General features: G+C 47.1%; 1 protein-coding gene across 1 annotated transcript in view; it reads left to right on the forward strand.

The window, feature by feature from the left end:
• The window catches only part of LOC144948498 (BMP/retinoic acid-inducible neural-specific protein 1-like), a 106,241-nt gene extending 101,089 nt beyond the window's left edge, over positions 1–5,152 (forward strand). The window contains exon 10 of the mRNA XM_078878017.1: positions 1,849–5,152. Coding sequence (XP_078734143.1) covers positions 1,849–2,331 — 483 coding nt within the window. The 3' untranslated portion in view covers positions 2,332–5,152. The remainder of the gene's footprint in view (positions 1–1,848) is intronic.
• Positions 5,153–17,506: the final 12,354 nt, after the last annotated feature.

Raw genomic sequence — 17,506 nt, forward strand, 5'->3', positions numbered from 1 at the left:
GCCGGTGCCAAACTGACCTCGTGGGAGCCTCGGTGGATCTTCTGATCTGAAGCCCTGGCGATGAAGTTATTTTATTTTAGTACACGTACGTCATCGGAATGGGAAAGGGTCACGACGGAGCGTCAGAGAGAGAAGGGCTGCGTGCAGAACGAGAGAGTGAGCGAGAGAGTGAGCGAGAGAGCGAGCGAGAGAGTGAGCGAGAGAGTGAGCGAGAGAGCGAGCGAAGGAGTGAGCGAGAGAGTGAGCGAGCGAGAGAGCGAGCGAGCGAGCGAGAGAGCGAGAAAGAGAGCGAGCGAGCGGGAGAGCGAGAAAGCGAGCGAGAGAGTGAACGAGAGAGTGAGCGAGAGAGCGAGCGAGAGAGCGAGCGAGAGAGTGAGCGAGAGAGTGAACGAGAGAGTGAGCGAGAGAGCGAGCGAGAGAGTGAGCGAGAGAGTGAACGAGAGAGTGAGCGAGAGAGCGAGCGAGAGAGCGAGCGAGAGAGCGAGCGAGAGAGCGAGCGAGAGAGCGAGCGAGAGAGTGAGCGAGAGAGCGAGAGAAAGCGAGCGAGAGAGTGAGCGAGAGAGTGAGCGAGAGAGTGAGCGAGAGAGCGAGAGAAAGCGAGCGAGAGAGTGAGCGAGCGAGTGAGCGAGAGAGTGAGCGAGAGAGCGAGCGAGAGAGTGAGCGAGAAGTAAGGGGTTACATGAAGCAAAGTTATAAAAGAAAAAAAATTACGAAATGAACGAAGCAAAGTGCCGACTACACCGAGCATCTTCTTGTTTCCACTGATCATAAAAAAAGAGAGTAGCAACATCAGCTGGAAAATAGCAGCCACAGTGTAAACAGCATCCTTCCCCACATCTTGTTGTCCTTCGCCGGACCTCCAAATAGCGCTGCTTGGCTACGCACGGCGCGAAAGAAGTTCAACGTACGTGCGTTCGTCATGAGCAGCAGATGGAAACGGGACCAGCAGGAACAGCAGCGGCAGCGTTGCACGGCAGCGGGACGACGCGTGGCATTTCAGAAGACGAGTTTGTTTTGCTGTGCCGTGTTGTGGAGTGCCATCTCCCCTTGTTGGCTCCATGGCCCAAGCTCACCCCATGCCATCTGACCCCACTCCGTCCGCTTCAACAAAACTCGTTCTACTTACCTGCTCATTACAAACATTGTAAAAACTGCACAAATGATTTCCCTCTTCTCTCGTTCCCATGCTCCCCACCCCCACGGACTTACTCGTGCCAACCAATATATTTACTGTCACACAACGTGGCCTATGGCGATGGTTTATTGCAACTGCATCCGGAACAATCAATATACCAAAGATAACCAAAATCTCCCTTGCAACAGACTTTTGGAGCAAGTGCCGTCAGCTAGCATCTATAAAGGACAGCACGGCACACGGAGGGGGGGGGGTGGTTGGCCAGCACCACGCTCGGCCACGTTTGTCTCACTGGTGGCAATGTTTACACCAGGTACTCACTTGAGGCTGAGTTGATCTAGGGGAGGCGCAGGACCGGTTCAGAAAATCGCCACTGGTGACGTTGGCCGTGCGTGGGAATTGAACTGGGGTCGTCACCATAGTCACCGTAAAACGTCTCACAAACTTCCCTCCCTCCCTCCACTCCCTCCCTCCACTCTCTCCTTCCACTCCCTCCCTCCATCCACTCCCTCCCTCCCCTCCCTCCCCTCCCTCCCCTCCCTCCCCTCCCTCCCCTCCCTCCCCTCCACTCCCTCCCTCCACTCCCTCCACTTCCTCCCTTTACTCCCTCCGCTCCCTCCCCTCCCTCCACTCCCTCCCTGCCCCACCCCTCCACTCCCTCCCTCCCCTCACTCCCCCACCCCTCCACTCCCTCCCGTCTTTGCAACCCAAAGTCAGGTGCGCTCCTGACCAACAACCGTACGGAGAGCAGCGAATCGGCCGACACGTCCGACCCTCCGGCCAAGTCCCAGCCGCCACCGCCGCCGCCGCCGCCACGCCGCGGCTTCATGAAGATCACGTCGGTGCAAGTGTTCGGCTACCGGCTGCCCTTCAACGCGGAGCTGCTGCGCTCCACTGTGCTGCGCTCCGCCCAGGTGCAGGCGCAGGGAGGCCCCGGCACCGCCGCCACCACTGCCCAAACCCAGCAGCAGCAGCAGCACCAGCAGCAGATGCTGGCGCTGTCCGAGCTGCGGGCTCGCGTGAACTGGCTGGCGCCGGCGACGCGCCACCCGCCCTACGACCTCTTCGGGTGCCTCCTGCGCCACCGCGTGCGTCTCAACGGCACGGAGGTGGCGCGGCTCAACCAGGCGCTGGACGCGTTCGATTCGGCGGTGCTGCTCATGCCCGAGACGGAAAGGACAAAGCTCTGCACGTAGTCGTCCGTCGCGGCGAGTTTTCGTTTCCGTCGACGAGGGAATTTTAAGAGAGAACGAGCGAGAGAGAGAGAACGAGCGAGCGAGAGAGAGAGAGAGGAGGAATGAAAGAGAAGAAATTAGAAGATGAGGATAAAGAAATGAACATATATGTATATCTGTCTATAAAAGTCGAACGATGCAAATATGCGCTCGCGCGCGGATCAAAACACACGACGTGAATGCGTTTTGAAGCGCCGTCGGAAACGTTTTTGAGAACAAGATATTGCATATACATCGTGTTCATGTTCCACGAGCAGATCACCCAGAAATGCACCCCTAATGATTTTCATTGAAATTTGTTTTAACATTCACACACAAAAAATCGTGTTATCCAGATTATAAGACGCCCAGCAGAGTAAAACGCACCCAAAACTTTTTGCTGGTATTTCATTAGGCTCCTAGAGATCTGTTCAAGGACAAAAAGACAAAGATCCCCCGTATAGCCTGTAACTGACCTTGAGAGCAACTGCTGTTAGCGAGCACCTATGAAGGCTGGCACAGCGCACGAGGGGGTGGGTGGCCAGCACCACGCCCAGCTGGCTTTGTTAGATGTGGTCACACGCACACACACACACACCCATGCGCACACACACACACCCACGCGCACACACACCCACGCACACGCACACACACACCCACGCACACACACCCACGCACACACACATACACACACCCACGCACACACACACACGCACACACACCCACCCACACACACACCCATGCACACACACACCCACGCACACCCACGCACACACACACACACACACCCACGCACACACACCCACGCACACACACATACACACACCCACGCACACACACACACGCACACACACCCACCCACACACACACCCATGCACACACACACCCACGCACACCCACGCACACACACACACACACACCCACGCACACACACCCACGCACACACACATACACACACCCACGCACACACACACACACGCACACACACCCACACACACACACCCACGCACACACACACACACACCCACGCACACACACACACACACCCACGCACACACCCACCCACGCACACACACACACCCACGCACACACACACACACCCACGTACCCCGACCAAAATGAAAAGATGCAACCCCAACTTTTGCTTTAGCACAGAGGTGGGGGCGAAAATAAAATGCGTCTTAATCTGGAAAACACGTTAATGGTTAATAATCAAGATGATCAAGAATACTAATTATAACAATCAATTATTATTACCTCTGGTCAAATTAAACATCAGATCTCGACAACGAAGCATGATTTTGTCTGGACGGTGCTTGATAAGGCGGCCACCGCAAGCGCACGGGGCTCTGATATGAGGGCTGCAGACGGCATCGCAGCGAAATCCAATTGTTGTGCTGCACTCGTACGTGACCACGTGTATTCTCCCCTCGCTCACACCAACGTGCACTGCCCGGAGACATTGCCGTTGAGCTATGGTCAAACCCCCCCCTCGTGACATGCACAGGCGTAGGGGAAAGCCTTCATTCAGGGTTCGATTGTCAAAGGGCTGTACATTAATATTGATATTGACGTACGGTAGTTACATCGGTGATAGGGCCTTAAACGATGACCCAAACAAAAGTGGATTGTTCAAATGATCTTGTTCTCAGAACTTTTTGGCCGACTCTCGTGAACACGCACGCAAACACACTTGCGCACAAAGACAGAGATCCCCCGTATAGCCTTAACAGATTGTTGGGGCAAGTGCTGTTAGTGAGCACCTATGAAGGCCGGCACGGCACAGCAAGGGGCGGGTGGCCCCCAACCATACCCAACCGCCTTTGTCTCCCCAATGGCGATGTTTTATAAATCGCACCAGGTACTTATTTGAGGCCAAGTCAACCTAGGGGAGGCCCAGGATTGGTTCATATAATCGTCTTCATGGCACAGTGCACCAACCGCTTCAGTACCGCCCCATACCACGCTAGCGCGCACAAACGAACATGCACACTTATCAACAGCACCAAAAAGAAACATCACATTCGTTTGTAAATCTATTAGGTGTTGCCATACCATTTGAGACAGCAAATGCCTTTTATCGGCAAATGTTGAGGGTATGATCGCGATTGGTCGAGGTGGCTCCTAAGTGCAATCGCTACTTGTGTCCATGGTAATGTAAGTTGTATTTATTGAATGGAGCCAAAACGGAGGCTGAAACGACCGTACATTTAGTTCCGCGCGAGTTTTTTGATGACGGGAAAAAAATATATATATATGTAACATCAACGATGATTCGACCAAGCGTTAGAATATCGATGGAAGCGAAATACGGATTCAAAAATGTCTTAATTTTCAGCGATCAAATGCGCGGGTGAAGTTAAGTAATGCGCTCTTGTAGACAAAAGCGAAACTGTTGTCCATGCGAGCGGTGGATAGGGGGATCTTCTTTTTTTTTATTTTTTTTATTTTCATTGTCGTTGGAGAAAAACAATGCACGAAGGTGTCCCCTGCATTTACGTTATTGCCAGAGTGGGACCTGTCATGGGGTTGTGTTTGTCTCGAGTTGCGACCCAGGAGATGCGCCTTGCATGAGCACGATGGATGATGGGCAGAGGCAGCAGGGTGAGGGGAGGGATTTTGGGTTTAACTTTGACCCAGTGCAAGACGTGGTGACGACATTTTATAATCAAAGACGCGCCGTGGACTCTTGTGAATTCACCGACTCTGTGAACAAGGCAAGACCAAGTCGACAATTGAAGTTAAATATGGACTTAACAAATCTTTCGGAATTAATCATCGTTGTAAATTTTAAGTGTTTCGTTATTTCTGGGGGGGGGAGGGTGGGGAGGTTGGTTTATTTTTCATTTTGTTGAAGACTGGGATGACGGTTTTGAAGGATTCGCACAGCTAACAGCGAAGTTGAACCCACGCAGCCCACTCTATGCTTAATTTATAACTGTGAAAGTCAAAATGTAATGACAAGAGTTTTAAATGTTGGATTACACATTTATTAAAAGGTATTTCTATTGCCGTCGTGTTTGTGAGTGCTCGGGTTCCGTAACTCGCGTTTTTTAATTGTATTTACACGATTATTTATTTATATTTGCGATTTACACCGAGTCGGATTTTTCGTTCGATCTCACGATCACGTTTACGAAAAGGCGGTTCTCTCGCTAACGACAAACATCCACCCCGAACGTTGCCGACAAAAACTGTCACATTCTCAGAAGCGAAGCAGGCAATACTGATACTGTTAGGTTTTTTTCGGTAAAGTCACGTAGGTAAAAAATAAAATTAAAGTTTTTCCATTATTACTTTTTATTTTTTATTTCCATTATTACTTTTATTAACTTTTGATTTTAATTGTATTTTTTACCTACGTGACTTTACCGAAAAAACCTAACAGTATGAATCCTTGCAGTCACGAAAGCTTCAAATCTAGAATTAGGCAATACTGAGCCCGGTTAGCACTTGGTTTGGGTGGTGACCCACCAGTGCTTTCCAGGTGTTGTGGGCGCGGCCAGAAATGTGTCCGTGCACTCCGGATTCTTCTCGCACGAAGTCGTGAAGCACTGCGCACATTCGCGGGTGTGGCCGTAGAGCGCCCAGGTGCGTTTCCCTGGGTGTACCGCCAGCCGGTCGGCACCGACGTCCCACGTTTGGCGCCACGTGCTGCGAGCATCCGGTTCCTAAAAAAGAAAAGAGCTTAAGGAGTTTCCAGAACGTGGAGCGAAACGTCCGACATCGTGCCGAACAACACGCGGTAGCATCCCGAAAACCACATCGGAGAGCCGAACCCCCATTAATTAGCATTGGTCAATCATACCAGTGTTTAATCGAAACCTTAACGTTTTATTTTACCAGGTAAGGCCCACTGAGCTATACGGCTCTTTTTCAGAAGAGACTTGCCCACAAATGATAACTCAACGAAGTGGCCTTTTTCGATTTAAAGCTTTCGTGACTGCAGGGATTAATCTTCTTGGTTCTTTCGGTAAAGTCACGTGACTTTACCGAAAGAACCAAGAACATGAAGTGGCCTTTGTGCAAATGCATAGCGGCCAAATACTCGAAACGGGTGTTGATTCTAAACGTGGAGGGAAAAACCGGAGGACCCGGAGAAAAAATCCACGCGACCACAGGAAGAGAGAGAGAAGCATGCAAGGCATGCCATCTCCAAATATACAGGCGTCAGTGTTGGGATCAGCCGCAGTGCGGGATTATCCCAGTAGCAACAGTAGCTACATGTGTAGTAGCTACGGGCCCCGCACTTTCAAGGGCCCCGCGCTAAATGCTTTCAAGATATCAATTTCGGTTCAGTGATTCTGCACTTGCTCTATTACTATAGTACCATACCGCCTTCAACTTTATGAACGACTGGGTGTTTAAGGTTGGCGATAATGTCGTATTATCTAGCTGTATAGCAAATGAAAAAATACAATTACTTTACTATGCAAGTTAAACATTTGTGTTTTAATATTTGTGTTTTTATTATTTTGGGGCCCCCTTTATAACATATGCTACAGGCCCCGCACTAGCTTAATCCAGCACTGATCAGCAGGATGCTTCTGAAAACATGAATCTCTCGACTCAGTGAGGCTTTCTTTCATGCTCTCACTTGCGCACACACATTCAAGTTCGGTCGACGCACAATCTTGTTCATTTGTGTCAACATCACCAGATGCGATGGCTAAAACCATTTTCCGGACGGCAGTGAGTGTGCTGCAGAGGCGATGCATAAGTCGCTCGCACGCACGCACACCCAAACTCAGCCCGATGTTGGGAATAGATGCTTATTATGCAGCTCGATCCATTTATGGATACACCACTAAAAAAGGAGAGAGAAAATATAGATAAAAGTACGTTTTATTTTCAGAGTTTCTACGCATCTCCTACCAATGTCACTGTCTCTCTCTCAACATGCCACCATGTCAAATTGGTTGTTTACCCTTTTATCTGGCAACAAAACTGACACTTTTTTTTTTACAAGGAGTCATGTTTGCATTGACCACAATACCTGCAGTCGGAATGCAAACAAAAACACAACTCTGATAATGAATGCACTGTCATTGAAATTGATTGGTCCACACCCGAGACAGCTTTTCTTAGAGCCTAGTCTCATCCGACTGCAGGTATTGTGGTCAATGCAAACATGACTCCTTGTAAAAAAAAGGTGTCAGTTTTGTTGCCAGATAAAAGGGTATAAAACCAATTATCATATTTTGCTACTGGCAAATGAGGTTCCAATGATGCCACCATGTCCTTTCTCAAACATGTTGGCGATCTCGTGCTCCCGTGTAACTCTGTCAATGATGTTGCTCAAGAACTTTGCACGATATGCTCTCTCTCCCAGATGCATATCATTGTTTCAGTTGCTTATGTAACGTTATTCGCCCGTCTGCCCTGGCTTTTTGTCCCCATAATTTTCCCCTTCCAACAATTATATTCAGTCTCAAATTGTCCCATTACATGTCCGAGACATCTAAATTAGCTTTTTTCTAATTATTATCGTTAATTTTCTTATTGTGTACCCTGCTGCTACCCGTAATATATTTATTTCACTCATTGTCCATCCATAAGCACTTTTAAATCCCAGACCTGCACACATAACACAGCATACTTCTAATTCTCGTCGTCATTAAAACAATATAATTTTTCAATTTCGATCCAATTTTCTTGCATATATCTCTTCGCAACTGCTTTTTTGTTTAATTTTGTTTATCTCAATACTCTCTGTAGGCTGTGGGGACCATCGCTTCCACGGGATCCAATCAGCTGCTCAAAATAAAGAGTGGGCCATTGTAAATCAGCGGGGGGGGGGGGGATATCTTCCTTGCACGGCACCATTTCAATCTACCTGCATCTATACACATATTGTTATTTAATCTCGATTTTAAGCTTTCGTGACTGCAGGAATTCATACTCTTTGGTTCTTTCGGTAAAGTCACGTAGGTAGAAAAATAACAAATAGATCACGACGTTTCGATCGCAACACAAGCAAACGTCTTCGGATTAGCCGAGGTATGCCTGGCTCTGCGATCTTACATTTACTTGCAAATTCCATCTCTAGCCCAGCCCACTTACCCTTGGGTTGTGCCCATCTCAAACCTATATAACCTTTGGTTGCTGTAACTCTCTCGCTACATTCCTTCTTGCCTCAGCAGCCCGCCTGTTGTATTGTTTCACCTGAAGACGATTGCTTGTGTTGCGATCGAAAAGTCGTGATCTATTAGTTATTTTTCTATCTACGTGACTTTACCGAAATAACCAAAGAGCGTATTGTTATTTATTTTTAATATATATATACAATTATGGCCCCATCTCAATCCACCGCTGGATAAAGGCTTTCCCCGTGCCATGTTGGTCACGAAGGTTGTTTGACCATACTTCACCATGCTGGTCAGTGTGGGCTTCTGAAGGCGGGGGGAGGTGGGCGGGGGGGTAGGCCCAGGATGGGTTCATACATCACTCTGCCATCTCAATGTTGGTTGAAAATGGAACTTGGGTGACTGGCTTCATAGCACCGTGCCAGCTTAATCAGCAAGCTCTCATCGGCAAAATATAAAACGCATTGACGACTCACGTGCTCGGTGTCCCTTGGCATGAACCAAATAAAACCTAAGAGTATGAATCCTTGCAGTCACGAAAACTTCAAATCGACAAAAAAACAACCAGTTCGACGTTTACGTATCATAATACAGGTAAAGGTGCAGCCCTGCAATTGCTTGTTCACATCACTGCCGACAGAAGGGTCCTCCACTCGAGCTAGCTCTAGAGAGGCCCTACAGAGAGCACGTGGCCTACACTTCCACGCCGATCTTGCAAGAGGTGGGAATACTCACACTTTACCCCACCACGCGTAACCTGCCTTCCGACTAACTGCGTTTGTGATGGTGGTGGTGCCCATTCATTCGGCTGGTTGCACAGAGGCAGAGTGGGGGTGGAGAGATTGCACCGTTGTTTGGACTGCTGCTCACGGAGATGTAATGAAACTGCCCGTATTCCGGCATGCGGTGTGCTCAGCATCACACCGTGGCAGTACCGCATTCATCAATATCTCTCTCGGTAATTGCGCAACTCACCGTTATTACCGACCCCCCCCAACCCAATCCCACCAGCAGTTCCACTGCGAAGTGAGATTGGAAATCCTTTCCTTAAATTACCGAGTGCCTCGACTCTCGAAGCTGCCGGACAATCCTTCACCAAAGCGTGTCGGGACTTTCTTACCCCCCACCTGCCCGCCTGCCCCCTCGCCCCCCCCCCCAAAAAAAACGTGGCCAAATTAGTGGCGAAACCGAAAAAAAATTCCACGGGCGTATCGATTTGGCACTCCACATCCTCACCGTGTTCACTCATTGACGAGATAACGCTTAAGTATTAGCCACGGATGAGAGGTCTCAGCCAGAGTCTATTGACAAATCGCCACGCGTGAGCGCTCGCCGCACATTCTTAGCAGGCGCGACGCGTCTGGTTGTTTGGTGTTTGTTCGCACTGTTGTGGAAATTATTTAACTTCGTCAGCATATTTTGCCATCCACTGCCGCCCGCTCTACTGCAACCCCGCGCCCGCGGATCATTCATCATTGTTCTGCCGTGTCCAGGACTGCGTTCCATGCCTTGGCTGCCACTCTTCTATTATTCTTGACCATCGGCTCTAAATCTCTTTTAGCGATGTGTCTGTCCTGCCCAAGGCTGCTTAAAATTGTTAACGGTTTCAATGTCCATATGTTGAACTTCTTTCACACTATACGTAGCCGACCGTGCTAATCAAGGTGTGGGGGAAGGACAACAAACCAAGCACATTTCCTATTTAAAGCGTTCGTGACTGCAGGGATTCATATTCTTGGTTCTTTCGGTAAAGTCACGTAGAAGGGAAATAATGAAATAGAATAAAACAATTAAATTCTCACTACTTTTCGATTGCAACACAAGCAATCATCATCAGGTGTGAAAACCACAGCACATATACAAACACAGAGACAATTTCAACCGAGAAGATGGATTCTGGCTTAGCAATCATTGGAAGGATGTGACAAACCATTTCGGGTCTTAATTGATTGTGTTCACGCTTACGGTGACTTTCAAACCGCATTCCATTCTTTTTCTCTCCCCCCGCCTCCGTTCCGAGCATATATGGACTTGTCCGTCTGATCAACCGCCAGTTGCTGTCCGTGGTGCTGATGTTAAAAAAAAACCGCCACTTTTTTCAAATTTTCTTGCTGTGGTCTTCACACCTGATGATGATGATTTCTTGTGTTGGAATAGTAGCGTCGTGAGAATTGTATTGTTTTATTTTTATTTTTCCCTTCTACGTGACATTACCGAAAGAACCAAGAATATAAACCAAGCACAATTATATATTTATCCTGCATACGTCGTCTTATTCCACGCGTTCCTGTTTAGAAGTCGACTTGCAAGGAAGCAATTCCCCATACTTTTAACACTTTTCGGGTTGCGCCTTTTGTAGCTCACGATCGATGTATCTGAACCATACATCTCAGCAGGTCGTACGCTCCAGAGGGAATGTTTACTGTTTTGTTTTCCAAGTTATGCTTTTAGCATCGATTGAATCATAAGGGGTGCCTAATTTGCTTGGAAAATTGGGACAATGTGGCCCAAACTTGTAATTACAGGCTCGTGAATTTGTCGCGCGTGGGAAATAATAACCTGAAAAGTATTGTACTCCCTTTCCGGTACGTTCAATGGGCGGAGCGCTCGAAAAGACTCTGGGGGCACATTCCTATTGAATGAGCTGTTAGCCCAGAGCACATCGTGACAGGAGCTGTGCAGTTTTCTCCGCTATTTTAAAAAAGCCCTCTCCGAACACACAACGTCCAAGAGGGGCTAACTTATATCTCGTAGTGCCACGGCAGAGCATTCTGCCCACTGAAAGCACCCCTGGACTCCAGGCCACTGGGTTATTTAGCCAACTCCCACTGCTCTTTAAGTAATATATTTTTTGCAGAAAAAAAATTCGGCACGATATTTTAATTGTTTAGTGTTCCCGTTCGATTGTTATTGCGTGGCCAACTGTAGTCAATGTCCCTGGTGTGAATGATGCCCCTGCATTTCGCCAGTGATTCTGCAGCATCAGCGAAGCAGACAATCTGTTCTCATTAACCAGGCTCTTGACAATATATATGACACAGAAGACCCATTATGAGCAGCCTGATCTATAATCCTCGTCTGGCACCACATTTAATTGGAGACGACCGTGTTTGTTGTGCGAAAATAGGAGAGAAATGATAGACAAAAGGGGATAGCAAAAAAAAAATACAAAATGAAAACTAACCGCCTTGCCATCACTCCAAACGCTTCTGTGAAGCTGCTGTTACTTAATCAGTGGTAGCGCTGTCAACATTCACAGAGTACTGCTGAGTCTCTAGCGCCGAGCAATTGTCAGGCACCCGGTGTTAAGGGTTTCACGCTTGCCGCCACATGCCACCACCCCATTCGTTTTCAATCGTCGTCACAATCACCACCACCGTTGCGGTCCTATTCTCTGGTTGCACTGTCGGTGCCACGTTCGTCGCCATGCGTCGTCGACCATGATCTATCCACTGCTGGATGAGGGCCTCTAGCACGTTGGCAACGTTACGGTGCGAAAGAAATTCAACATACATACAAAAATTATTTGCTCAACTAAATGTTTATTTTACCAGATAAAGGCCCACTGAGACGTTTAGCAAATTTTCGGAAGCGACCTGGCCACAAATGATAGCTCAACAAAGTAGCTTTTTCACGTGGAAGTTCACAGAAGCCAAAGACTTTAAACAAATTGTTCTAAATGTGGAGTGATAAAAACCGGAGGACCCGGAGAAACATCCACGCGACCACGGGGAGAGAGACACTGCAAATTCCAAATATAAAACAGGCATCAGGGTCGGGATCAAACCCAGCAACGCCCTGCATACCAGGCGAGGCAGTTAACATCTCACCACCATGGCGCTCCATGCCGTCACCAGCTCTCTCACACTCTGCCACAATCCATCCAGCACCTGCATACACACGAGACGATTGATTTTCAAGCTCCAATTCCATGGCGAAGCGTCCGACTGGAAATGTTTTCCACGTCTGTTTAATCGATGTATAATTTATCGATTTCAAGCGTTTGTATACACGTCGTTATGTGTTACTATGTGTGTGTCAATTGACAACCTCAAGGGATTATCCAAGTTAAATAGCTTAATTATAATAGATTTGATTCATTGAATTGCCACATTTGGTTGTGAGAAATGTTTTTCAACTTACCGGTACGAACTGAAAAAAATAATAATTAGCGCGTTCATCGTCTTGGTTCTTTCGGTAAAGTCACGTAGAAGGAAAATAATAAAATAATAAAAATAAAACATAATTAAATAATTCTCACGACGTTTCGGCCACAACGCAAGCAGCCGTCTTCAGGTGGAGAACAGGTCTGTCAAGTAGACTCTGTCAGACTCTGTCTTCAGGTGGAGAACAGGTCTGTCAAGTAGACTCTGTCAGACTCTGTCTACTTGACAGACCTGTTCTCCACCTGAAGACGGCTGCTTGCGTTGTGAGAGTCTGACTCTGTCTACTTGACAGACCTGTTCTCCACCTGAATACGGCTGCTTGCGTTGTGGCCGAAACGTCGTGAGAATTATTTTTTATGTTTTATTTTTATTATTTTATTATTTTCCTTCTACGTAACTTTACCGAAAGAACCAAGACGATGAATCCCTGCAGTCACGAAAGCTTTAAATCGAAAATTAGCGCGTTGTTGAACACTGAAACACGTGGTCATAATGGATGATATTGCTCGCGAAAGCCTACGTGTTAAACGTGTTTGGCTGTAAACTAAATTCGAAGCTTTCGTGACTGCAGGAGTTACTCTTCGGTTCTTTCGGTAAAGTCACGTAGAAAATAAAATCGAATAATAATAGAATACGACGTTTCGATTGCAACACAAGCAACCATCATCAGGTAAGAATGAATGATAAAACACAGACATGGAAACAGCATCGGCAGACATACATGTAGAGAGACAAAAATCCCCCATATAGCCTTAACAGACTGTAGAGGCAAGTGCTGTTAGCGAGCACCTATGAAGGCCAGAACGGCACACGAGGGGGTGGGTGGCCAGCACCACGCCCGACCGCCTTTGTCTCCCTAGTGGCAATGTTTACACACCACACCGGGTACTCATTTTAGGCTGAGTCGACCTAGGGGAGGGCCTGGGACTGGTTCAGATAATCGTCACTGGTGTTGGCCGTGAGCGGGAATCGAACCCGTGTCGCCGGGTTCATAGCGCAGCGCGCTAACCGCTACACTACCACTCCCCACTACAGAGAGACACACACACAAAGACAAACAGAAGGACAACGAATATATGCCGAGTCCTTAAATAGAGAGAGGAGGGAGGGCCCTGGGCAGAGAGAGGACTGGGGAGGCGGACAAACGAGGGGACAGGGAGGGAGCAGTGTGGAATTCCGGACCACAGTGGCCGGAGGAGAGACAATGGTTTAGAGCAAGAAAATCGAAAGTTTGAGAAAGCAAATTTAATCAATTTAAATTGTTTGGCTATGTTGGGTGGTAGAGGGTGTTAATGGCACAAACTTGGTCAGATCATTATGTAGCCCAAGCCAAAAATCATTTACGAACCACAATATTGGCTGAGATAACCGACATGCTACGGATTTTTTTTCGTAAAAAACATCTAACAATTGTTAGTCCACTCGAAATGATTAACCAGGACGGCCACAAGGCTTGAACTGTGAACCTCTGCAACTAGCTACTCTGAAACGCCACCACGCCTGGTAGCATAACAGCCGAACAGGCCCACATACATCATCCATTATTCCCGTTAAATCACGGCACGTGCTCCTCGTGTTAAAAGGATTATCAAAGCAAGAATGCTAATCCATGGGTGGAATTCTCTTAAAACAAAAAACACAAGTGGACGCGCCCAGAGCACTTTCCACGTCAATGCAACACTGTTCCTTAAAAGAGAAACACACCGTGGGTTCACCGTTAGATAATTAGCAACAACGGGTAGAATAGAATTTGCGGGAGTATTCAACTGCCGAGCGAAAGCTTGTACTTTGAAGTATTTTTCTCCCAATATTAGCTGATTTCATCACGATCGGTCTAAGAACGTATTGTACAACCAAAGCAGTACGACATGACATCGATTAACGAGTCACAGGAAATATAGCATTGGCAGATTTTTTAATATAGACGCTGTATTACACGGAGTGCTCTTGCAGCCAATTAAAAATTCATGACATTAAGGTATGTTTTTTGTTTCTAAACAAACTGCCACGATGTATGTACACAATAATAAGGGACCACATTTGAATAACGTCATTATCAATTCTGTGACGGGGTTTACAATGTGTGCGATGAACATCACGAAACGAAGAGAAGATCATGCTGGAGTTCCTTTGGTCGACGGGCACGTTTTTATCCCTCAACCATTGCGGATTGCCGTATGACTGCAAGATCGGAGACACAGACACGAGGAGAAAGGAGGAAAGGCTGACGGGTGATCAGAGATGCGTGGAGAGATCAGATGCACGCCTGAGACAGCAAGGGGAACAACGTTCACTGCAGATCAAATGACAGAGGCAGACATCGTGATGTAGCCAACAGTGCTAGACTGGGGGGTGCGTGGGAGAGGATAACAAACTAAACACAAACAGCTATTCGAGATAAATTGGTTTCGAATTTTAGATTGAAACGTGAATTGCTCCAGTGGCTTCATAATAAACAAAAATGTAACAGTGAAGGAAAAATACGTTCACTTGGGCAGGGCACATTGAAGCAGAATCAGAATATGTATTTATACTGGGGGACAATGAGCTATCAAGTTTTTTTCCACAGATGTCCAGAAGTTTTCATAGATGTCCCGTCGTGATGATGGCTGATGGACAAGACTGGCGATGGAATGGCGACCAAAGCGGATATGTAGCGATGCTATCAGATCATCCACAAGCAGCATGTGGATTGCGACATCGCATAAACATATTCTTAGGTTTTTTCGGTAAAGTCACGTAGGCAAAAAATGTAAATTAATTAAAGTAAAATAAAAATAAAACTAAAATCACGACGTTTCGGAGGCAACACAAGCTTTCAGGGCCTACCTTGGCTCCTCCCACCCTCAACCAGTATATATACAAGGACTGTTTTCTTGGAATTTCTCTTACTTGATACAGCTATCGTGCTGTGACGGTTCCACCTGAAGACGGAAGCTTGTGTTGCCTCCGAAACGTCGTGATTTTTCTTTTATTTTTCTTTTACTTATATTAATTGAAATTTTTTACCTACGTGACTTTACTGAAAAAACCTAAGAATATGAATCCTTGCAATCACGAAAGCTTCAAATCTAGAATCGCATAAACAGTCAGCGATGGGGCTCATCCAGAAGTGTATTGACAACGGCAGATGATAATCATTCAATTAAAATTCTTCCCCTTCTTCTTCCTCTTCTTTCGTACGGCTGCTGATGTAGATGGAGAGCAACAATAGACAATTTCACATTGACGTGGTCAAGCCAGACGACCACGTCAGGAGTCAGCGGAGTGCGCGTGTCGCTGTGACGTCTACCCTTCGTATTTGTGGATGGGGGCATTGCGTCGTTAAGCGTTGTGTGCGGTCTGTTCTGGATGACCACAGTCGCAAACTCCTGGAGAGGTTTTTTTTTCTAGATGTATTTTTCTTTTGTGCTTCAGGTATCCGCATTTGCCATGGTTTGTGTGGGTGCGATTTAGGGTGGACCATGAGCTTCGTGGAAGATCAAAAACAGAAGCAGAGAGACAACTGCAGATGATTACACTTTGTAACAAAAATTTTTTTTGTCCTTGGTTAGTAAGTGTTATTTCCTAATTGCTTATACCCTAAAAGTACAGAAAATGGATATTATTTCCCACAAACTTTGCTTTTGTGACCAGGACAGTGATATTTTAAATTGGCCTATTTTCAATGAGAAAACGTGTGCATTTGTGTCTTTCCTACACATAAAGTCCTGGTCACAGAAGCAAAGTTTGTGGGGAATAATAGTCATTTTCTTAACTTTTTAGGCATAAGCAATTAAAACATAACACTTACTACCCAGGGACAAAAATTGCGTTGCACAGTGTAATTATTTAATCAAAAGAACAGAATTGTTCCGCTTGCGCACGGTTAACTGCACACGGGCGTTATTTTTTTCTTTCTATATCAATAGTAATAACAGGCACACCGTGAAAGTGACATTTATGAGCCACCTTTGCCGGCTGATGCCACATGCTCATGGGGCAGCAAAAGTTTTAATCAGACGCGTGTGTGACTGTAATGGGGAATTGTCTCCTTGTGTCAGCATCGCAGCGTTCCCCCACTGGGAGGCCGTGTGGTGTCTGCTCCACATTAATCCCACACAACTTCCGTCACAGCTTGGCAAAGCGGTGAGATTTTAATTGAGCTTGAAATGTGCAATACTTTCACTAAGTTAGAGCTGGGGGGAAAAAGAGCTATGGTTTTGTTATTATTCCTATATGTACGTAAAATCTACACCATGGTAGCTAGGTATACAACACGGTGGTGAGATGTTAACTACCTCGCCTGGTATGCAGGAGGTCGTGGGTTCAATCCCGACCCTGACGTCTGCTGGATATTTAGAATTTGCAGGTTCTCCCTGTGACCGTGTGGATATTTGTCCGGGTCCCGAGTTTTTTTTCCCCTCCACATTTAAAAAACGTACCTTTAGAGTATTTGTCTGCTGTACGTTTCCACGTGATACGCCACTTTGTTGAACTATCATTTGTGGCAGGGTCCCTTCTGAAAAAAGAGCTACATAGCTCAGTGGGTTTTCCCTGGTGTTAGTGATATAACACATTCCTGCGGAGGGAGCTGGTAGGAACGTTGGGTTGCTCGGTCAATGGCCAGGGTCAACGGCGGCGTGGTGTATTCTGCAAATATGCCCGACTGTGAGGGCAGGCACAAGCCAGCGTGATTAGGTTAAACGTTGAGTTTTATAAGGGCACCACGGGGTGACCAGCCCCTCCCCACCCAGCCCCACCCCTCCCACCTCCCACCCAGCCCCACCCTCCCCTCCCCACCCAGCCCCCTCCCTCTCCACCCAGCTCCTCCCTGCACGACGGACGGACACAATAATCCCCTGTGGGCTGGTGTAACCAGGAGGTTCCTACCAGTATATTTTTTATATATGTTTAGTTTCTATA

This window comes from Lampetra fluviatilis, chromosome 49 (genome assembly GCF_964198595.1).
Source record: "Lampetra fluviatilis chromosome 49, kcLamFluv1.1, whole genome shotgun sequence".
NCBI lineage: Eukaryota > Metazoa > Chordata > Hyperoartia > Petromyzontiformes > Petromyzontidae > Lampetra > Lampetra fluviatilis.